At 39.0% G+C, this 23,701-nt stretch overlaps 3 protein-coding genes across 4 annotated transcripts; all 3 read right to left on the bottom strand.

Moving 5' to 3' along the window:
* Nucleotides 1-777: 777 nt before the first annotated feature.
* On the bottom strand, nucleotides 778-7,532 carry LOC139116529 (aqualysin-1-like). Of its 2 annotated transcripts, none has more exons than XM_070679137.1 (10): nucleotides 7,389-7,532; nucleotides 6,969-7,114; nucleotides 5,924-6,073; nucleotides 5,232-5,361; nucleotides 4,205-4,311; nucleotides 3,658-3,799; nucleotides 2,303-2,487; nucleotides 1,743-1,914; nucleotides 1,214-1,392; nucleotides 778-899 (listed from the first exon to the last, which is right to left on the bottom strand). In XM_070679137.1, exons 2-9 carry the CDS (start codon nucleotides 7,089-7,091, stop codon nucleotides 1,253-1,255), a joined length of 1,149 nt encoding a protein of 382 aa, XP_070535238.1. In that variant the 5' UTR covers nucleotides 7,092-7,114; nucleotides 7,389-7,532; the 3' UTR covers nucleotides 778-899; nucleotides 1,214-1,252. The 2 variants fall into 2 exon arrangements, with proteins under 2 accessions (XP_070535238.1, XP_070535237.1); XM_070679136.1 differs by having other exon boundaries at nucleotides 7,325-7,504.
* A 2,475-nt stretch (nucleotides 7,533-10,007) lies between these two features.
* Nucleotides 10,008-15,071, bottom strand: LOC139116530 (aqualysin-1-like). Its single transcript, XM_070679138.1, has 9 exons — nucleotides 15,005-15,071; nucleotides 14,591-14,737; nucleotides 14,042-14,188; nucleotides 13,527-13,656; nucleotides 13,164-13,270; nucleotides 12,726-12,867; nucleotides 11,989-12,173; nucleotides 11,424-11,595; nucleotides 10,008-10,237 (listed from the first exon to the last, which is right to left on the bottom strand). Exons 1-9 carry the CDS (start codon nucleotides 15,005-15,007, stop codon nucleotides 10,098-10,100), a joined length of 1,173 nt encoding a protein of 390 aa, XP_070535239.1. The 5' UTR covers nucleotides 15,008-15,071; the 3' UTR covers nucleotides 10,008-10,097.
* A 3,588-nt stretch (nucleotides 15,072-18,659) lies between these two features.
* On the bottom strand, nucleotides 18,660-23,701 carry LOC139116046 (aqualysin-1-like). Its single transcript, XM_070678552.1, has 9 exons — nucleotides 23,587-23,701; nucleotides 23,188-23,334; nucleotides 22,671-22,817; nucleotides 22,239-22,368; nucleotides 21,637-21,743; nucleotides 21,039-21,180; nucleotides 20,463-20,647; nucleotides 19,511-19,682; nucleotides 18,660-18,943 (listed from the first exon to the last, which is right to left on the bottom strand). Exons 1-9 carry the CDS (start codon nucleotides 23,647-23,649, stop codon nucleotides 18,804-18,806), a joined length of 1,233 nt encoding a protein of 410 aa, XP_070534653.1. The 5' UTR covers nucleotides 23,650-23,701; the 3' UTR covers nucleotides 18,660-18,803.

Below are 23,701 nucleotides of genomic sequence, written 5' to 3' on the forward strand. Positions count from 1 at the left end.
GGATATGCCGCTTTAGATTACACCAGTTACATGTTTCAACAGTATCTGATTGAAATGATAATACAAGAGTTAACTGGGCAGAAATGAATTTGAAAGTAATACAAACACGATTGGGACTAATTTGGGATAATTGGATCTGTATATTTTTCAAATTTCTCAAAAGTGTAAGGTGTCCTATAGCTGAATGTCACGATATTACAAATTGTTCATAAAAACAAGTGTGTAACTTAAAAATAAAAGCAGACGACCTTACATTTGTAGATTAAGTCGACATTACTTCATCATCCAATTATCCCAAATTAGTTCCAATCGTGTTCACAGGAATATCTATGAGAGGGGTTACTTCTTCGTCTCGTTAAAACACAAATCGGGTGAACATTTTCGTCATGACATAGCCGTTCTTTGAAGAGATATGTAGGGGCCGGTATGAACTGTGGGTTTCTGGTTGCTCTGAATATATTGAGTTTGACTTTCCATGCAATATTTGGAGTGCTTAACTTCACCCAAAACCTAAACCTATATGCCTCTCTAACACAGCCCTCGAATTGTGCTTCGCATAGATAACCTTTCTACCTGAACTGACAAAAAGGCTCATCGCCATGCTACCTGCTCCACGTTTTTGTCTGTTTTATTTGTCTCTTTTGATGAAATTCTAACGCGAGCGATGATTTATGTTACCCTGAACCTGGACAAATGTATATTGAATAAAGGAAGGATAAAAAAGAATGATATTTTTGATGAACTTTGGTCGACAAACAAAGATAGACAGACAATATATTGCGCTTTTATTTCTTTATTTTCAAATACTGACAAATATGTTTCATCATGGAGTACATTTACAAAGTCACACTAAGTTACCAAGGTTGGTAGTGTTTTGCTTCCGACATCAAGACAGTGATCTGTAATTTGACAAAAATGCATTGCAAACATTAACATGTCGATTAAGGTAATATGACAGTTTAAAAGGAGTAAGGTCCTGCATTGAGAAAGTGACTCGGTAGTTTTGGGTATTGGTGGATTATTTTGTGATGGCATAAAACAAAACATGTTAGTTTTACTGACTGCAAAGATAAGTTCGAAATACCACACAAGTACTTCCGAATTACTGAACATTCGGTTGTTGTACTTGGATCTATTTTGTCGCCCCTTTTGTTTGTGTCAGTTACTCACAGTGTCCTAAATCTATTATCCATTGACAATTTCCTTTTCTTACCAAAGAAAATACACCGTAAAGTCCATCATGAATTATTGCCTAGGCTAGATAGAGCAGCAGGTTCGGAGATCCTTCACCGATGTTGGTGAGCTTGTTGACGGACGCGTCAGCCAATAGTTTACGCTTCACGTCGTCATGTGACATGGATGGGTTCTCACCAAGTAACACAGCAGCAGCACCTGTGAAAAATTCACATGAATAAGTTTTGTTGCAAATTTCTTGAATCATAATGTAATGCAATTAAAACGTGGGCCCTTTATTACATCTTCAACGTACTCTTGAATTTATGAAAAAATGCCCTTTTCTTGGTGTCACAGTGGGTAATTAAATAAACATACATGTAAAAGCACAAAAAAATACAAACAATTAAAAAGTCTAAAAAAGAAACGAAAAGTCAATGAATGAAGAAGCAATTCAATCAATCAATCAATCAATCAATCAATCAATCAGTAAACTTCAATCGGCCTATACTTCACTAAACTAAACAGATCGCGATTTCAAATAAACCAGAGCAAATAATTTAATTTACCTGCGACATGAGGGCATGCCATGGATGTTCCGCTGATAGCGAGAGACGAATCATCGCCTCCATTCCAGGCACTGGTGATACGAGTACCAGGTGCAAACAAGTTGAGACAGTTTCCATAGTTAGAATATGCAGCCCGGCGATCGGTGTTACCGGTGGCGCCGACCGTGATCACCTGCAAGTGTAGACACCAATAATAATATTTTAAGACCCAGCCTATTATAAATTAGACTTCAACCTATTTTCTACATGACAACTTACTTATGTTTTGTACCTTGGTCATAGTTGCAATAAGGACTCAACTTGGCATATAACAAGTTTTGATGTCGATGCTTTGGAAGAACAAGACATCAAGATTAATATTGCACAAGTCACTGCAATGATATGTATGATTCTTTACACACACACACACACACACACACTCTCTCTCTCTCTCTCTCTCTCTCTCTCTCTCTCTCTCTCTCTCTCTCTCTCTCTCTCTCTCTCTCTCGCAGTTACACCAAACGCTTTTACATGTTCTGTGCATATATTTTCATGGAAATAGTAACGCGATATGTACTCACACTAGCAGACCTTGCAGGTGAGGTGTAACAGGCGTCAGCGTTACTGTTGCCAGCAGCGACAACGATAGTAAATCCAGCGTTTCTAAGGAAGTTCATCACATTGTCCAAACTCGGCGAGGCTGTTCCACCGATAGACATGGACACAACACCTGGTCTCTTACCGTTTGCGATGACGGCCTCGATACCTGAGTGACAACAGAAATACAACATAAACCCATATTTTTTCACACCGATATATTGATATGGTGAATCGTAACGGTTTACATAAACACAGCATGTTATATCGTGCGTAGCATAGATGATGACACATTATGGTATGAAAGGTAGAATGCGCCACAAGGACAGATAATCGGACTTTCAAATTTTTACAAGTCTTCACTGATCTATCACTTGTGGGGGTTCATTTTAAAACTCTTGGAGTAAAAAATGTTCACTGTCTTAGTCTTTTAACCATCGAAACTTCTATATATTCTCAATAAACTTAGCACGGAGGTGGTTGAAAGATTCCTTAAGGAAACTGTTTGAGCAAAATTTAAGGCTTTCACTTTCGAGGCGCATACTACCTTAAAAATATTAAACCCATCGGGCACTTTCCACCAATCAGTTTGGGCAAGGGTCAGGGATCGTCGATAATTAAAAGATGTGCATTGAAAACGAATCTCATCACGTTTGACCTTTAACCCCTTCCAATATACGGAGGATTAGAAGAGCGACAATTTGACGACGAGACAGTGATTTGGAATTCTCTTCTAAACAATAAATATGCTGAAATAGTTTGATGGAAATCTAAAAAGCACATTTGACAAAAACCTTAACAGCAGAGATGTGTACGTTTATCGAAGTAAAGCTAACTACGCTAAAAGCCATGAGATTCGTTTGCCATGCACAAGTTGTAACTATCCGCGTTCCCTTAGTGAGTGGCTTGGTCGGTCATGGGTAATGTTTAGAAAATAACTATCCTAAAAGCAACATTACACGATACTGCTGGTATATCGATAATGCATCAGTCTCGTCGGACAGAGTAAGAATCAAGCTGACTTCAGATCGGAACTAAATATTGATATTCCGTCCATTGAATGTTAATTGCTTTTCTTGTTAATTGATTGTATTGAAACGAAGAGAAAACCAAAAACCATATTCATTGAAGCAATATAAGCTTAACCAATGCCGAAGGAATTGTATAGAATCATCAAAGATCTGTTGGGGGGTAGTACAAAGATAAAGTATTGACAAAAAAGAGATAATCAAACCGTGAATACAAATATGCAAATTGAAATTATGCCAAAGCTTGTCCAGTACAGATGTTGTTACTATCATACGACCAGAGTAAGGACTGCGATGCCATGGTCACTTACCGCCAATGATGCCATCAGTGCTTCCAAAGCCAACACAACTCATGACTCGTACAGCGTAAACCGAAGCCATCTTTGCGACGCCGTATTCAGAGCCCGTCGCCGTACCGGCACAGTGGCTGCCGTGCCCATTGCAGTCAGCGCCCTGTAAACGATCAAATTAAAACTACATTTATCATTATGTCAAAGACCCATGATATGAAAGATCAATAATTCTGCAATGGTTTAAATGAAACGGCGTACACATGCGCCAACATTTTCCTTCAGGTGTTACGACAAAGTACAACTGTACAGGTGACACAATTTCAAAACTTCTGGGCCGATTTGCCTTCTCCAAAAAGTTATGTTCTCTCTCTCTCTCTCTCTCTCTCTCTCTCTCTCTCTCTCTCTCATAATATGTGTGTAGTCATTTTCTCAAAAGATGAAGTTGCATGTATAATTTGCCTGATGATACATTAACGTACCTTATTTGATTGCCAACTTACAAGAAACGCCATGAGAGGAATTTTGCTCAATATTATATTTTGTAAAAATGAAATTAAATACTTACGTCATCACCAAAAGCGTCGTGGAAAAACTTTGCGCGTCCATTGAAATCGCTGTGCGTGTAACGTATGCCTGTGTCCACTACGTACACATTTACGCCAGCCCCGTCACCTGTAGGAGTTGAAGGAAATGATACTTTGAATGTCAACACATCCAGAATGCTTCGTGTGTATGAACCTGCCGAACGTTTTTAAAACTGAGTCCTTCTCACAACAGAGACAGCGGCGTCATTGTTTTACATTGATTTTGAAATTGGTCATTTCATGTTCATGCAAATTATCCCGTCGACTGTAACCTGATGGCTGTCACTCATAAAGTCTATTTATTATCAACGCTTGATAACGCACAGAGAAGAATAAAACACGCAATAGAAATATTGATATAGCCATTCTGAAAGCCTATGGCTGTCGATGATTGAGCATATTTGTCGTTAGGGACTGTGGATAGTTAAATCATGCACATGGCAAACGAAATCGAACGCGGTTAGACCTCGAAAGCTTCTCCTCCTGACCGAAAGTGTGAAAATGTGAAAATCAGAGGGTTAAATTATAATTTGAACTTTCCTGCAACATAATAAATTGCTGAAATAGGTTGTCGGAAGTATGAACTGGGGTGGGATTTTTGAGCAACAAACACCTCAAAGAACTTGGCTGATTGAGTATCACGCGAGATATTTATCCTTGGTGCGACTTTGCGCTCAACAATTGAAATCTACAGGTAACTAAACCCCTCTTTTGTCATGCGTGTTTTCATTGTATCCTCCTCTCTTCCTCCCTCCCTGAACCCTAGAAATGAAACTGCTTCGCGCATTGGGTTGAATATACCTTTAGACAAATATGCGAGTGTGGATATTTTCGATCTGGAAAACACATTTCAGTTTCAATTGATCAAAAAGGTACGAACGCAGCATCTTATATGTAATAGCTTTACTTAAGTAAACATTTCTTCACAGCTGCGATTAAAATTGATCAAAAACACATTATAAGTCTCAAGGATCTAATGAATGTTATATTTTATTAGCGTGACGTCACCTCTCGGTGTGAATGTATCGTCCAATGGCAGGTCTCTCTGATCGATACGATCGAGACCCCAGGAAGAGACCGCTGCTAGATGAAATATAGAAACTTCTTCAACGTAAGCTACGGCGTCTATGGAGCGAACCTGTGTGGTAATGATATCAAACCTGGTTAAGGTCACAATATAACCTCGTCAATGATTATCTATAGGTGCTTAGTTATATCAGTAAGGAAGAAACCCTTACTGTGAATTGATTGGAAAAATCGTACAAACAAAAACTGATTCTCACTATGGCAAAGGACATGTAAGAAGACTTATGGGGTCAGCATTTTCACTTCATAAATGATGCTCACGTGAAATTCTATTTCTAAAAATTCAGATTAAAGAAAAAATTGGTGTGTTTTTGCGTATTTTACTTTAATTATCTCATTTTCAATTCATGTTGCAGGGAATATTGAAAACTATGAGTCCTATTAAGTTAATGGTGGGAATAGTGTGTGTAAAAACCAAACGGAATGGATGAATGGTCTTGATTCTTCCACTGCTTGAGAGAAAACATTTCTAGAGAGAAAACACCGATAGAAAGCTATTTTTCTTGGAAATTTAACAAATCTTCGCAATGCGTATATAAGATGTAATATGTACGGTTTTGCTCACGGTTTTTGTCTTTGGACTTTGTCCAACAACCGAAGCAATGCTCACTCACCAGGTTCAATGCACTCTCACTCATCTCAGCGACGAACATGTCCAATAATTGGAATCGCTTGGCTACAAAGAAATTACCACTGTCGTCTTTAGTCAGTTCTTCAGCATCTCTGATGACATCATCCAGACAAAGTTTGGCCGACGAGTCTTCCTTTGATGTTAGGAGAACAAAAAAGAAAGAAAGAAAGGAAGAAAAATCTCCCAAGCATTATAAGAAGCACTCCAGGTCCAATAATATATTCGTTGAAACATTCACTCTAAAATTATCCGGTTCTGGAAATTGTAACACAATTTTATTGGGGATCTTTCCCCGTCATGTGTCATTGTTTCCTTCGACTTTGTGAAGACATGAGTTCCAAGTAACAAACATTCTCACTATTCATTGAACAACTGCAATGGCACAAATCTTCAAGAAAATTTTAAACATCCTGTCTCAAAAATTCGGATTCTAAATTATGAAAAAACGTGTCGACGAAATGTGACGTGCAAACCTTACATGTATTTAGGGTTTGTAAGCGTGTCAACATACCGGCGGTGACATAAACTTGATAAATCGTTTAAGACGTTTGGCCGCAGATACGAAAGCAAGTCATTTCACCGTGAATTGGTTTTAAATAAATAGACAAGGCAATACAGTTATTTGTAAAATCTCTATCATCAACAAGCCTGACTAGAATTAAACAAGTATTTGTATTAAGACTTCACGTGTATTGTTATGTATTAAAATTGATCTGACTAGGTTACTTGACATTCATTTATATATGCTGTTTCTTTGCATGGATACAACAGGAGACATTTTATGCATCATCGTTTTTTTTCTTTCTGTTCTTTTGTTTTCGTAAAATATGGCAAGAAAGATGAAGGAGTATACAAAACGGAACGATAATATTATAATAAGTGTCACAAAATGTGCTATCTGATGACCATCAGCGATAAATGAATTTGGAAAAAGGAAACCCTCTCAAAGTAAATTGCGAGAGAAAATTTATCAAACATAAGTTGTAGCTTTAATCCTCAGCCTCTCATAGATGAATGAGCTAGCTTACCTTCAAGGTAACTAGGTAGCGTCCAGGGATGCGTTTATCAGCATCAACCTTGTACATTGGAGCCAACAATGGCCGACCATAGACAGACAGAGCGAAGACTAAGATCAAGAAGGCGATTCTCATTGTCACTGTTTTCTGGAGACGATCTGCAAGAAAATATTACAAACATTTCCAAGACATAAGAAGGCTACACTACAATGCATCCATAGCGAAGTTCTCATCGAGACTCCAGTGAATCAGAATCCCCTACACCACTCAAGAAGTTTGTTCTGAACAACTCTCCTGAAAATCTTTTTTGTGTCTTCAACATTAATTTAAGGCAACCTTGCTACTTCTATGGCCTTTCCTGTACATACCTGTACATGCACTTGGCCCTGTTAAAATCCTTGAACTTGTTTCTCGCCTTTATATAAAACTTACGTCACTGCAGTTGCGGGTTCACAGAGCTGCGCGAACTTGATTATACCAATGAAACAAGGGTGTGCTGACTAGTATGAATCGTGACGTCTTCTTGACACATCACATCCATGTGGTTAGATCTAACCTTGGCATCAGTACACTTATCTTTCTTTGCTCACAGAGTAAATTCCATTATAATTAAAGTATGAGATATACAACAATGCCATCTGGAACGTTCGCACATCAAAATTCACGTTACTGATGCCACACCTTCGATAAGACAGCATACATGTATGTATATATCCGGGATTAAGTTTTGTAACACCTGCTCAGAGATGGGTGAGTTCCATAGCGGTAAACATGACACCAATAGGGCAAGTGTATTGTTTAGCTAAGACAAGTACAATGTTACATTCGAAAGAAAGGAAATCATGGTTTTCCGAATGATATGAATTTGTACTTGACGACAGAATAAAATTATATATTTAATTTAATTATTGATTAGCACCCTAACATTAACCCTAATGGTCGTAAATGTTCAGAGATTACGTGACTGTTTGACCACCACACCAACGCATTGTGAATATCTCAATTCATAGTCCCTCCACCAAACCATCCCGCATTTCGAAGTTTTATAGACTAATTGAAATGCCCATGGGTCATCTGCTGCAAACAGCAAAGCTTTTCTTCTCATTGTGCCCACATTTTTACAAAAGACTACGAAACTTTTCACCCTACCAGGAACAAATCCTGAAAATATATCCGACTATTTAAAAACGAACGCAAAGGCTTTCTGAATTCCATTCATTTTAACTTGATTTTCGAAATCGATTTTATAGCAGCTCTGTGCAGGGAGTAACCCACTTAGACGCAAGTCACTGAGTGTTATAATTTTTTATTATATGGGTGTCGGTTTTTGCGATTATATTCTAGTGAAATTCCTTCACAAATTTCGAAAGCGATGTGTAAAGTCGATTAGCTTCTACCGTCTTCTTTCGACAAGACTGAAAATGCTGACGTCATCCTAAGCTGCTATTCAAATAATGCGTCATACTACATATGATAAAGACTTCCCAAAGCAAACAGATTTCAACTAGAAGGATGACTTCGAGAGATTTTTTGCGTTGTCTTTTTGTTATTCAAAAATACCCCTTGTGAAGTTTGCGAAGAAATACGACGATTGTTAAACCGAGAGTAGTGTAATGTCTTCTGGCTAGACATACACACACAAACATACGTCACATAGTTGTATTAATTCCTGCCGTACATTTTTCTAAAAATCAAAGATTTATCATCAACTAAAGGCTAACATTTGCAGCAGATTTTAGTCTTTCACGAAATAATAAGTTACGAACATTGTCAAGTACATCTTTCGTCCGAAAAAATGATATTCTCAATTTATAAGATGGCTCGCCCTCAACGCAACTCATGTCCGGGCCTCGTATAACTAATGAAACTAGTTAAAGTGACTGACATGAATGAACTACTCGTTAGAGTCCAACATGACATATTGGACCATAACGGCTTGCTTTCATATTCGCCTTTCAGTGACTTTCAACACACAGCACCTTCTGAAAGTAGCCAGGTATTATGGAATGATGCCACCATATGCATTAATTCGATTTTGACATTTCAGGGTGGAAATATAATACATTAATCTCGTTATTTCAGCAATAAACCACATCCGCTGAGGGTACATCACGAAATTTTGACCAGTTCGCGACATATGTGCATGTGAGCGATAGCTCGAGTGAACTAGTAAAAATCGAGGTTATTATATATCATGATATTAAATTGAATTCTGGCACGAAACGTCAAAAAGTTTTTTTCTCAAGCTGAGAGCCCGTGCCGGTTCCAACCGAATTATACTGCAAATATTGTATTGTTATCTTCACGCTTTGACCAATCAGATGGCGGTATTTGCGCCATCAACACACTGGTATTATATTGATACACATTATACGTAAAGCCATCATGTAAATTGACTACATTCGGTGGCTTTCAATGCAACAGAACGTTGTTTAACGTGCTACATTACCGTGCTACATTTGCAACTCAGCATGCACGATTGGAACACATGCGAGTTCTCAGTTAGAGGAAAATTCCTTTTTGACGTTTCACACGCCAGAATTTCGTTATATTATTATGATATAATAGTAATAAACCACCTTAGCAACGGGTATACAACGAGATTTTGACCAGTTCATTCCCATATATGCACGAGCGATAGCGAGTGCATATATGTCGTGAACTGGTCAAAATCTCGTGGTATACCGTCGCTAGGTGTGGTTCATTGCATTCTAACTTTTAAAAAAGACATACCAAGCGAAACAAAATGATTGCTACTTTTGTCCTTTTATTTTTGTCTACAACTGTTCATCTTTATAAGAGTACTTTAATCACGAGAACTGTGCCTTTAGGTACCTATGATTCTATACCTGTTCGACAAGACTGTAGAAAACTCGGATTACAGTAGGCCGTATCACAATGAAACTCTGCCCTTGCAGATTTTTCTACATTTGAAAAGATACTCCAGGAAAACAGGATTTGGTCAAGCATTTTCCAGGAGCGTTTTCCTGAGCAAAAATGCCCCTCCAGGCTCATGCATAATGTAATAACTCGAAAAGATTGGAGACTCAGTAATTTATAAACTTTATTGAAACGCCAATAATTCACCATCAAACAACATGGAAAGTTAATGTGACTCTGATGGACCGCAGCGGTTCACATTTAGCCGATGAAGAGGAGTGTGTTTGGAGAATTGGAGCCTGGCAATGTAACTTTATCTATCGAGGATTCTTGAAGAAGCTGAGCCTTGACGGCTTCGTGGGACATAGAGGGGTCCATTCCCAGCAACACAGCGGCAGCTCCTGTAAGGAAAACAATTGTTTGATTAAAAGGAATGCTGTATTGCGGGTTATTATTATGGCTGACATTATTTACGTAATAAGGTACCCCCTCTCTCGGCCAATAATTGACGAAAACAAACTTTGCGCCGAGTATATATTGGAGTGCAAAGTTGGAGTATATAATGGGTCGGAAGAGTTACATTATTGCTATTATTTTATAGTTTTAGTGAATTTATCGACGTAGAAAACATCTGGATCCACAATGGATAATCGGATACATTATCAATAATAATCTGAGGGTATGACGTCACAAAATTCACTGGTATTGACAAAGTTGTAATGTCATGATAAGGTGAATTATCAGACTGATTGTGAGGAGGGGCTAAAGTTAACACTTCATTGTACTATGAAATAATAGTTTGAATGTAGGATTGCGGAGTTGACGGCAGTACTTATGAATAATTACATCAGCAGCCGCATTTTGGACACTTTAAATACTCCTCGGGGACAGTGTTTTGACTCTTAAAATTTACAATATTCGTTTCTAACCTACCTCTTGTGGAGACTTATTTTAAGGCTCTTGGATTAAGAAACATTTTCACCATATATCTTAACTTTTTGAATATCGGGAATTTTATTGTCCTCCATACTATAACACAGGGATGGCTGCCATTTTCATTTTAAAATCGGTATTTGGGTAATTTTTTTCTCTAGTAACAAAGTTTGCACAATGACCACGATTTTCACTGTTGATTTTGAAAGAGAATGGTTGAAAATTTGCGTGAGGAAAGTTTGAACAAAATTTTGTCTTTCGAGGCGCGAACTCAGTACCTTGATGTGAGTCTTCTCCTGCGGAAAAGTCCTAAGATTGGTTGATAATAACTTTGCACGGCGTGAAAAGGGTTGGGAAAGTGAGAGGGTTACAAACAGATATTCATGATGCTAACTCTGTAAGCTTTTCAAATTGAAGGGTTCGCGGAGCGGTCTTTGGCATTTTAATAATGTGTCGCTTTGATTTAGGAATGACAATTAGACGAAATTTCGACATTTTGTAGATTTATTAATGCTTGGACTTTTAACGGACCGTTTTCTTGGCTGGTTCAAGCTTTTTTATATGCAATTACAACCCATGAGAGCGTGTCAGACAAAGGATGGGGATATAGTAGAGACATCACTAGGACACGAAGGGCGCGATGAATGAACTTACCGGCCACATGCGGGCAAGCCATGGACGTGCCGCTGATCGTGTTGGTAGCATCGTCAGCCGTGTGCCAGGCGCTTGTGATATCAGAGCCGGGAGCAAAGATGTCCACACACTGACCGTAGTTGGAGTAAGTCGCCCGTGAGTCCCTTGTAGTGGTGGCACCTACAGTTATTGCCTGTAATAACAAAGAAAATTTCGGCATTCAGCTTTAGATGTGATTTCCTTCTTGTCCAAATATCGTAATTCTCGCACAAGGCGAGAACATTTTGGATAAGACTCAGTTACAGGCGTTCTCGCGTGGGACATTTTAAATGTCTTATCTAAGAGAGAATTACTCTTTCAATACCAATATGATCTAGATAAAAATTAGTAATTTGGTTTATGACAGATGGATTTATCTCTTATAGTACATACTTAATATTCAAAATTTCTGCATCAAAATGGATGTCAATAGGAATGTAACATCGTTGTTTGTCCCATCTTTTTCGTTACTAAACCAACATGTTTTTAAGCTGATGTGAAAGTTACAGACTACTCGGCGCGAGAACGTTCGAGACTTTTCACTTACACTGGCAGACCTCGATGGTGAATAGTTACAAGCATCGTCGTTACTGTTGCCAGCAGCCACTACGACAGTGAAGCCAGCATTTTTCAGAATGTTCACTGTGTTGTCAAGGCTGATTGAAATACTTCCACCCAGCGACATGGACGCTACACCTGGCGTGATTCCAAACGAGGCAACCTGGTCCATACCTTTTATAGAAATTGAAAAGTTTATTACGTATATAAGTGTATCAAATCATTAAACTTACTGATCACGTGGCACTACCGTTTTGTATGACGAATTTTCTGAAAATTCAGTGCAGTCTCCCCGTGTACTGGGTGCGATGATGACGACGAGGTTATAATATAAAGAGTTCAAAAATTATGATCTGTCTGCCGTGGTTACATTGTCGTCTGACGGTGTTTTACAAAGTTTAGGCTTATAAAGTAAAAAAGAACGATGGAACGCGATATGGGAACGTGGGAACAAGGACTTTTACTTCAATCACGTTCGTGGTTTCAGCAAAATAGTTAGATTATAATCAACCTTACTTGTCGTGCATGCAGCCATAGAGAAAACTCAAGGTTCTATGATGCAAGCTAGTACCGAACACAGTCCACCGTTTGGCGGAGGGACTGTGTTTGGTGGTCTCGGTAAAGTACCAATGGCGGAAACTTGAAGAAGAATGCGATAAAAGTTTGACCAAACAACGTAACAAATTTAATTTCTGGGCAAAGTTGACTAAAGTGTTCTGGGCTCACCATCAATGACTTCACTGTTTGAACCGAAGCCGATACAGCTCAACACTCGGACAGCCCAAAGCGAGGCCGACTTGGCTACTCCGTATGAAGAACCTGCTGCAGTACCTGCACAGTGTGTACCGTGTCCGTTACAGTCGTTGCCCTAGTAACAGAGTGATAAGATAGGGTCAGGATCAGAGATAGGACGAAATCCACGAATTCCGCAAAAAAAAGTGTAAAATTGTCAATGATGATGAACTCAAATCTCGTCTTTGCATAAACTTGTAATGCGCGTGCGTCCCACACACCTATGAAGATTGTTATTGAACTTGTCTAAACAATGACAGGCATGGACTATGGATCTCCTCGATTCATGCAACTCCATTGAGACATGGAAATTTTCAATGGCGTTAAATATTATACTTTACTAGATTTCAAGGTGGTTTCAAGCATACTTACGTTACCACGGAGGGCGTCATAGAAGAACTCGGCTCGGCCATCGAAATCGATGTGTGTAATGCGAATACCGGTGTCGATGATGTAAACATTGACTCCGGTTCCATCATCTGAAACGGCATGCAAAGAATATATAAGAACTTCTGATATTTTTCTGAAATTCATTTTTACAGTTGTACTATGATTTTGATTCGCCACTGTATCAAAATAAACAGCCAAACGGTATTATAAATACGATGAACTTGGCCTAATTGTTCCTTCAACATTCACTCTTGTCTCTGTCTACCGTCAAATCAAAATTTCAATACGTTTAAATACAGTATCCATATCAGAAAGATATTTAGAGATACTTTGCTGCTGTGTTACCTCGTGGCGTGAACGAATCGTCTAATGGTAGGTCTCTCTGATCGACACGGTCTAGGCCCCAGGATGTGACAACAGAAATACTGTAAAATGAGTCCTCCTCGACGTAAGCGATTTCGTTAAATTGACGCATCTACAATATAAAAAGCAATCTAAGTGTAAGATTTGTGAAAATTATTCGATATAGGGGTGCCAGGAACGATAGAATCGGGTACTTCAGCAAAAGTTTACTTTTCTCATTGTTGGTTTTGTCTTAATTATCGGGAATTGCACATTTTGAAGTTTGGTTTGTTGTTATTTAGTGTCATTTCATAAAGAACGATTGCCTTCAATGTGATACAACCGAACATCATTGAAAGAGGGGAATTCAAATTTGCCACCTAGTCATTCCATATTACTCAATGTGCGTATGATCATACTCAATTTCTGTATTCTTCCTTCACATATCTGACACAAAGAAGGAACATACCAGAATCGCCTCTAATGTTGGGGTTTAGGCCCGACAGAGTCAAACTTACCGCTTTCAGAGCGGCCGCATTCATTTCCACCACGAAACCAGGATACGTTTGGTACTGCTTTTGAAATCGGACATCGAGACCTTTGACCTTACCGAGCTGCTTCACCCGGTCAATGGCTATGACTTTGTCTTCTCTACTCAACGAATCCTGTCGATATCGAAATAGCAGACGATAAAAATAGGAATGCATTCATTCGTTTGATTACTGATACAACAGAAGGATTGTTTCCAGTCGAGATTTCTGTTGGTATTTCCATTACAGAAAAAGCTTCATTGCCGAAGATTATTTTAATAGCCTTTCAATGAGGCATGACGATTAGTTCCACAGTGTTTACAAGGGTTTAGACTTACTAACAGCGACTTTCTAAAGCTTTCAAAATGATATTAATCTATACATGAAGAAAACTCATCCCATTAAAAACTAATTACAGTACATACTTATGGCAATATCTCATCGACATTGAAGAGTTGTCTCGAAACATTGTAAGTTTTCACTCTTGCACATCCTCTTGTAAGTTAACGTTTTGAAATGTAAATTAAGAACACAAACCTTAAAAGTGACAATATATCGCCCGGGAATTCTACTTGAATCTCGTCCTTGATAGAGCGGAGCAAGCAACGGGCGAGCGTGCGCAGACACAGCCAAAATTAAAACCAATATGGCGACCTTCATCTTCCATACAGCTGTGACGAATTTCTGTTGACAGAAATCAAATGTACATGGTAATAACTTGATTTTTACGGACTAAAAGCTTGTTAAAAGTATAGTAGCGCGTGGATTTACTTCTGTGGAGAATTACAGAATATATCGACTTTCATTTTATATCATGCGAAGCAGAGAAAGAGAATCCTTGATAACGTTTTACGCTTTTCGTAAGTTTGTATAATGTTTCATCCAATATGATATTTCATTCACGTCGTCCGTATGACATTAAACTTGCCAAAATAAGAATCTTCTACTTACCATCCAACCATGGAGTTGTAACTTTTCATCTTCCACCAGTTACATATATTATCTATATCTCCTCAAGGATGCCAGATTGTGATATAATGTCTTAATCCGAACTTAATCCGGATGTAACGGTGACGTAAGTCAAAGCCAACAAGCTACGAAAATGATAGAAAATCTCACGGTCACAGATATTCTGGCTCACGAACTTTCAAAATACTGTTTTGGTCTACCACTTGTGGGGGCTCATTTTGAGACTAATTCAGTTTGTAAAGTTAAGTTTTCATCGGCCTAACTTGTAAAAGTTGACAGTTTGAGTTTTATTATTCTTGAGTTCGGAAGGGGATGATTTAAAGTTTCCCTACAGGAAGTTCCGGCAGCAGTTTAAATCTTTCAAGTTCGAGGTGTGTACTACCTAAAAAATAATTAGTCACGTCCAAAGAGCTAGTTTAAACAAGCCAGTGGGAAACTATCGAACTGTAAAGTTCTGGTGGACTCACAGAACACGACCAGATCTGTTTAAAGGATGCTACTGGCCGACCCTATTTCTGGAAATACAATTCTTGCACTGTCCTGCTTAAAGCGATCTCTCTCCGATTAAAAACGTAAATGTCTTTATTTTCCTGTATGGTACAACTAGTTTATGAACATGTTAACGGTACTAGCCTTTTGAATTGTTACACACCAGATAATTGCGAATATGAGATCAAAATGTCTGCGGAGCCATTTTGCGAAAGACAGACCAGGATTTTTAAACGCGATATCAATTTTTCATTACAGTCAAGAAGTACAGAGCTTATACAACTGATAACGAATAGAATATTCTCAACTGTAATATCGAAAACTTCCCCATAGTGTAAAGTAAGTAAAGTTGATATTAAACTCGTGCGTTGGCAGCAGTGATACGATATGACTACCGTACCAAGTCAAGAAGATCACAGCTCTCCATACCTTGAACGAAAGTCATATTCTCAGGAAATGCTTAGAGTTCAGGGTAGATTGTAGTATCAATTTACAATTGAGAGCTCCCAGGGGTCACTTCATAAAGTTCATGTCGAATCTCAATTTGCTCGTGATACGGTAAATTTCAGGTGGAATACTTTTGAATAGCTGACCATGCATTTATTTCGAATATGCACTTGTTTCCGAAAAAGTTGAAAATTGTACGCCATTCTTTGTATAAATCTGCTGCAAGTATGCGGCCCCAAATATGGGTTATGGTGATCCTTAGTAAATTCAAAGTGATGTCAGTGTGTAGTTGTGAAAATTGAAACACGAAGGGGTTTGTCTGAGATTCTTTATCTTAGTGTTAGCCAATGAAAGACAAGTACAGGTAGAAATATAGATGCGTTCAATCCCATGAACCAGAGTCCTCTTTAAAACCAAGTGACCAGTGCATTATGTCCTCTTATTGAACCACTCTTTTTTGGGAGTGGAGATTTAGCTGAGCGGTTCTCTCTGTGGCCTCTCTGCTAGGCGACTGGTGCCGTATGTTGTGGTATCGAACCCGATTGAAAACTAGCCATATTTTCTACCCTGGGCTGGTGGACAGAATTGTCCCCGAGGTTATCGTTCGCCCAGTTAAAGCGATGAATTCGTTTCTTCGCTTCGATAGAGTTTGTATGTGCGATGTGTGATAGTGAGCATGCGTGCTTGAGTGCTTCACGAACTCTACAACGTGTGGAGCGGTCTCAGTCAGAAAAATGTAACAACTTAGCTGGCTATTGAACCACTCTTTTTTGGGAGTGGAGATTTAGCCGAGCGGTTCTCTCTGTGGCCTCTCTGCTAGGCGACTGATGCCGTATGTTGTGGGTTCGAAACCGATTGAAAACTAGCCATATTGTTATGACGTGTGGCTGTGAGATCCCAAGATCGCGGTTACCGACAATTTCAACCATTTTTATTTCCATTCAGTAATCGGTTAAAGTTTTAACTGAGATAGTACGTTGATGTGCTATTTTAAGGACTGGATCACGTTTCTCCCTGGAGAATGTCCATAGTGTCAAGTCATTGTATATCTTATTGTAACGGGTTTTATCATTTATAGTAAACATTATCATAACTTTCCTTTTAAGAACTCACGTTTTATTAAATTAGATCCAGCTGTCTACAGAGTCTGTAACAATACATTACTAAGCGTCATGAGATTATACATTTTACTGTTCGCAAGAAAATTAAAGAAGAATTGGATCTTATTAAGCATCAGACAGCGAAACATACTTGCACATGGGCAACTTTACAATAATTTGTACTTTCAGGTTCAGCAAATGAAGACACGAGATTTGACAAGCCTGTGAAGTTTTAGCGCATACCAGAATCACAGCTGCTAGCTGTAGTACATCAAAAGCTCCGAGAGCTGGGTGGCAACCTTAACAAATGCTTGTATGTATGTATGTATGTATGTATGTATGTATGTATGTATGTATGTATGTATGTATGTATGTATGTATGTATGTATGTATGTATGTATGTATGTATGTATGTATGTATGTATGTATGTATGTATGCATGCATGCATGCATGCATGCATGCATGCATGCATGCATGCATGCATGCATGTATGTATGTATGTATGTATATACGTGTGTACTGTGTACGTGTGTACGTACGTACATACGTACGAACGCACGCACGCACGCACGCATGTATGCATGCATGCATGCATGTATGTATGTATGACATGTACGGATTCAATGTAGGGTTACACTTAGCTAATTCAGTGACACACTTACGATGGCAAAACCCTCAAAGCAAAACCAAGTGACTGCAAAATTCGAATTCGGATTCATAATTATATGAATTAGCCCAAGTGTTACTTTTGCTCCAGCTTTACTGCAAAACCATTCGGAACCAAGAAGTAAATCTTGAAATAAACAGTTGCATTGGCCCGTCCTTTAATAAGCACAAACTATAAATGTTGATAGTATCGAGTGTTTCTGCAATGCGCTGTAACTCATGCCTCACTAGACACACTTTAAGCAAAGACCCGAGAACATTGTTCTTAGGTCTATGATCTCAGCCATATTGAACTCCAGAATTGTGCCAGTCTTTGCGAAGCCTCGTATTAGTAACCTGTACTGACATTATTATTAACTTATTAACTTGCAAATTAACAACACCAAGAGTTTAGGTATATTCCAACTAACACCGGTTGTAGCGATATTTTAAAAAAATCACACAATTGCAGATTGAATGTTTGTTCATACCATTGTAGATTTAGACATTTTCCATTAATAATTGAGCGGAACAATGTTTGTGGAAAAGACAATGTCGTAAAGTCTACGTAGTCTCCTGAAATGAGTAACGATACTGAATGTACTGACGGTAGCGGTCAGGTATCCGAGCCATCATGGACCCCGCCATGCCTCTGAGATGGAGGAATAAAACTTGAAAATAATGCTTTCTTTGGATTCTTTCCTTTAAGAAGGGCATTGCATATAGCCTTAGAGACACTTTTACCGATTTAAGTTCAATGGCAAGAATTGGGTCCTTCAAAACAATGAGTTCTCTGCAAATCAATTAAGCTCGCAACCCCATTTAAGTAAATATTTCTGAAAGCGTAGAAATTGGCAAATCCTGTGATTTGTGTTTTGTAATCACATTTTAACACACCAACGTTTTACATGCAACTGCCTGCACACACGCATATAGCATGAGACACACGTCGGTATTTTGATTTTAATGAACATTTATTGTAAAGCACGAATTGCAATTCTGAAATTACAACTTCATTGGAATTAATATCATAAGCAGTCTTCAATTGTCGAGGAATGCTGTATTGTCCGATGATGGATTGACCGGAGCGAGAAGGTTCTTAACCGATGTACAGGAGCAAGTTGGGGGAGCCGATTCCTGGAAGACGGATCTTGTCGGCTGAAGCTTCGCTCAGGAGTTGAGAAGTGACCTGGGCTGGGGTCATACTTGGGCTGCTTCCGAGAAGAACAGCTGCGGCACCTAAAAATATGACGAGACAATATTGACTTTTACTTGGTGCAGGATGTGAAAATATTTGTTTTATATTTGAACCGCCATTGCCAGATGAAGTTTAAAATAGCATGTTAATTGAAAACTGTCGTTTGTAGTCTGTGTCCAAGGGTACCAAGATACGTGGGAGAAATTTAAATCAATAATAGTCAAAGTAAACGTGTGGCAAATTATTTGACATACTGCAAAGTTTAGCGTTTGCGTGTTTCAGCAATTTTGACTTGTTTCGTCCAAAAGTTTGAAGACAGCAAATGCCTAATAACGAAGAAAGTTGCGCACGCGCTAATGTGATAACAGTCGCCCTTGAAAGTAGCGATGCTGTGACATCACATTAAGAGACAGACATGAACAAGACCGACCTGGCATAATGACTTGATGCAAAAAAAAAAGCTGAATACAAAAGTCCAGAACAACAACCGTCAAGTCATTTAGACGTTCACAAGCATCATTCATTGAGGGTAATGATGTGCTGTTGTGAAAACTGCTTCCCAATCACACTTGGCTACACTACTTCCAAGTCAGAATCGATGATCTTACCGGCAACGTGTGGGCAAGCCATGGAGGTTCCGCTGATGGTGTTGGTAGCATCGTCACCGGTGTGCCAGGCGCTGGTGATGTCAGATCCAGGGGCGAAGATATCGACACAGGTACCGAAGTTGGAGAAAGAAGACCTGGCATCGGAGTTGGTGGTACTGCCGACAGTGATGGCCTATTTAGGAAGAACGAGAAGGGATCTCAGTCTTTGCTACCTGTTGAGTTTTTTGTAATAGTACGCGCCTCGAAATTTGAAGACTTAATTTTTTCGCTCAAATCATTCCCTGTGGAAACTTTGATCTGTTCTCTTGCGTAATCAAGAATTAAAATCAGGAGTCACCATGCAAATTCGTCGGGTTGTCTGTCCCCGCAGCGACGCATTCTACCTTGATCTATAGTTCGCCATGTAGGATTTTTGTGGGATGTATTTGAATTATGTTATGGAGTTTTGCAGACCTTTGGTGACTAATGTTACATGATCAAAGTCGCAGAGAACGCCGTCCTTTTGAGATGCACACGACACTCTCTAATGGAGACTTTACCGCATTGGGTAGAATATATTTATACAGACAACAGTGTTTAGTTCAGTATCTACACAACTCAGATACATTATTGAAATTAAGAAATTACTGCAATCGCATCGCCGTTCCCCTCAAAGGAGTATTCTGTTCAGCAAATAAACGAAAAAGTCTTCCCAACGTACAGGCAGTGTTTTAAGAAGGTGGCCCCCAAAGACCAAGCAACGTAAAAAGAATTCAAAGAAAAAAAATCAGCATCAATGATCTCTCCTGAAGCAATGGCTTATGATTTTCAGGAACACAGAAAAAACAGTTCTTAAGAAAGATGGTTTCCGTTGAAATGTGAAGTCTTGAATACAAATATTCAAATTACCTGATTTTAAGGTTGACTTGTGTGGAGCTACAAGGGAAATAATAACGAGTGTATGTATACTTACGTCTGCAGCTCTAGCTGGTGAGTAATTGCAAGCATTGGCATTGTCATTGCCAGCAGCGACCACAGTTGTGAAACCAGCGTTGACAAGTGTTCTGACGCCGTTATCCAGAGCAACAGATGCACCGCCTCCCAGAGACATGGAAGCAACGCCGGGCAAAGCACCGCTTGAAGCAACTTCGTTCATACCTGCGGAACCGAGCATGCGCATTATGTTACCAGACTTTACTCACGATGTGAAATTTGAATTAAACCGATATTATATATAAAAGTCGATCTGCAGATGGACCTCCAACAAGTAATGTTAACAACGACAGCATTGCTTCAAAGAGGAACTGCTCTTTAAACATCTGAACAACTCTGATTACAGTCAAGATCGTATACAAAATTTCCGTCCCATAGTTCATTGGCTTCTGAGCGATTCGGATTCCGCCGAATGTCTCGGACGACGGCGACTCATTCGGAAAAAAATTGCGTAGTCGACAGTTAAGTCGAAATCAATTCAAGAAAGTGCGTGTCATTGCCATAAAAACGCAGACATCATCAATATCAGATCAGTCTAGAACAAAGATAATTTCACCGGCAACGATGTTTGAGGTAGAGCCGAATCCCAGACAGCTCAAAACACGGACGCCATAGACGGAAGCTGACTTGGCAACACCGTAGGTTGTACCTCCAACAGTACCGGCACAGTGAGTTCCGTGACCGTTACAATCCTCGCCCTGAAATATAAATATAATAGATGATAGAACGAGCTAAAAATTATGTTTATTTTGGTATCATGTACGGCTTTCTGTGGTAAGGTATAATTTTCATGGCGGTGGATCGGTGTCATCGTGTCAAATGCTAACTGGGAAACCTATGTTGGTCCTGTACGTTGTCAACAGTCATGAACTCAAAATTGGAGTCCCTGATGCAAAAAGCACTGAACTTCAGTAATGCACAGGCTAATATACAGGGTATAACCTTTTGCAAACATAGCAATACAAAGCTATCCCGGGCATTTTGAATGTAAACCTTTGTACGTTGTCTGTTTTCGTAATCTTTCAGCAACTTCTACGAGCAGCATATCAGGTATTGCCCGCGGTCTACCATTTGTTTGTTTGTGTGTATCAGAGGCGTTGTATTACTATTGTAACAACCGTCAGTTGGTTTTGAAATTGTTTTGTTTGACTCACGTTTCCTCCGAGGGCATCGTAGAATGCAGCAGCACGACCACCGAAGTCGTTGTGGGAAGTGAGAACACCAGTATCGATGACGTAAACGTTGACACCAGCACCATCACCTGAAAATTACAAATCACGTGATATAATGAAATTCGTATCGGATGGAAAACATTTCTTTCTCACTGTCGGTGCAATATTTGTTTAACAAGGAATCTCTATAAGTTTATTGTCCGCATAGACAACGGATATCAACATTTGCGCGACGATCTAGAATGGAAAATGACGTGACTTGGACTTGTATAATTTTTTTAAGTATCAGCTGTATATAAACTAAAAACACGATTTGAACTAATTTGGGATAATAAGTTTTTCATATTTTTCAAATTTCTCAAAAGTGTTAGGTGCCGTATAGCTGAATGTTGAGATATTACAAAATACTCATAAAAACAAGTAACTGAAAAAGAAAAGTAGATGAGGTTACATTTGAAGATTGAATCGACATTACTTCATCATCCAATTATATCAAATTAGTTCCGATCGTGTTTAAAGTTTACTCAGCAAAAACTCAACAACAGCCAAGTCTTTCTTCATTTGCTGAGTCACTTTGTTAGTACCTCTTGGTGTGTAAGTGTCGTCCAATGGGAGATCGACTTGGTCAACTCTGTCCAGACCCCAAGATCCAACAGCGTTGATGCTGTAGATGGCGTCCTGTTCAACGAACTCGATTTCGTCAAAATGACGTACCTGCAATGACAGAAAGTGACCATCTTCAGTCAACGACGCTAGGAAGTTAGCTGAAGATAACTTTAAAGTTGTTACTGGTCAAAAACAGTTTGCGTACTTTAGCGTTAAGGGAGATTTTTTCCTCGATTTGAACATTATTATTGACTGGAAAATATCGAATTCAGACGACTACTGTGACAGACTCTTGCTCGATCAACGTACCAATGTAGACCGAATAAATATATTTATTCAGAGATTGGTAGACACCATTACATGCTATCTACTAACTTCCCACAAACTAGATGGACATATTTGCTACTTACCAAGGTCAAAGCTTTGTCTGACATTTCAGCGACGAAAGACTTCATGGCGGAGAGTCTCTTGTGGAAATGGATGCCGAGAGACAGGTCCTTAGCCATACCCTGAACACGACGTACAACGGCGTCAAAGTCCAACTTACTGGCACTATCCTGTAAGTAAAGAAGAAAATCAACGGTGAATGAGGAACGTGTGTTTAATCTCAGGCTAAAAATGAGCAATTCTTAAATTTATCCCCAATTTATCTAGTTTGCGATAACCTATCCCATATATTCAACACGGCAGTCATTTTATTTAATTTTAATCATTAGCAATTATTGGTAAACCCAGTCTTGCTCGTGGAAATCCACTGTTCCAAATATACATTTTTGCTAACAAAAATCCCGTGTACGATTTTCCCCAATAGTCTTAATGTAGTATAAATTTAACCATAGTGAGAAATAAAGTGGGATAAAGCGAACACTGAATGGTAGAAAGATTTTGAACGAATAAGGAGAATTTCACATGCAGGACCATAATCACCTTCAACTGGACGATGTAACGTCCTGGGATGAGTTTGTTGGTGTCTCCTCTGTGAAGTGGAGCGATGAGAGGACGAGCGTAGGCAGTGACTGCCAAAGCAAGAATCAACGCGGCGACCTTCATGATTTCTTGTTTTGTTTTGATTTCCTGAAAAAAAAGTCAGAAATGTGATGTTAGTGATCGTTGTTACTATGCTCTAATAAGAAGGAACTGAGTAGAAAATGTGCGACAGCTTTGATGTAGTTCAGTCTCTCTGTGACTAAAGAATGCAAAGACGACTTAATGAATCCGCAAACAAGGAGAAATCATTGACTACGACGTGGTTCTATAAAATGATTTAGGCAAAGTACTTACATGGAGCAAAAATGTTACAGGTGTAAATGAGGTCTGAAGACTTACCTTCCTTGGCGTTGAGTCCAACAGTGTGGCCGACTGAAAGAAAGTTCGACTCTTATATACCATCCGAAATGCCGAATGATGGCCAGATGATGTGTAGATTACGAACACTTACGCC

This window comes from Ptychodera flava, chromosome 17, assembly GCF_041260155.1.
Source record: "Ptychodera flava strain L36383 chromosome 17, AS_Pfla_20210202, whole genome shotgun sequence".
Taxonomy (NCBI): domain Eukaryota; kingdom Metazoa; phylum Hemichordata; class Enteropneusta; family Ptychoderidae; genus Ptychodera; species Ptychodera flava.

Coding starts and splice junctions, on each gene's coding strand:
- LOC139116529 (XM_070679137.1), bottom strand. CDS start 7,091: ATGAGAATCGCCTTCTTGATCTTAGTCTTCGCTCTGTCTGTCTATGGT. Junction 5,362..5,923: donor GTGAGAGTGCATTGAACCTG/GTGAGTGAGCAT, acceptor ATTACCACACAG/GTTCGCTCCATAGACGCCGT. Junction 1,915..2,302: donor CACCTGCAAGGTCTGCTAGT/GTGAGTACATAT, acceptor CTACACTTGCAG/GTGATCACGGTCGGCGCCAC.
- LOC139116530 (XM_070679138.1), bottom strand. Junction 13,657..14,041: donor ATGCGGCCGCTCTGAAAGCG/GTAAGTTTGACT, acceptor TTTATATTGTAG/ATGCGTCAATTTAACGAAAT. Junction 10,238..11,423: donor GGCTTGCCCGCATGTGGCCG/GTAAGTTCATTC, acceptor TTTTCCTTACAG/GAGCTGCCGCTGTGTTGCTG.
- LOC139116046 (XM_070678552.1), bottom strand. CDS start 23,649: ATGGTATATAAGAGTCGAACTTTCTTTCAGTCGGCCACACTGTTGGAC. Junction 22,369..22,670: donor CAGACAAAGCTTTGACCTTG/GTAAGTAGCAAA, acceptor CTGTCATTGCAG/GTACGTCATTTTGACGAAAT. Junction 20,648..21,038: donor TACCTCAAACATCGTTGCCG/GTGAAATTATCT, acceptor TCGGTTCCGCAG/GTATGAACGAAGTTGCTTCA.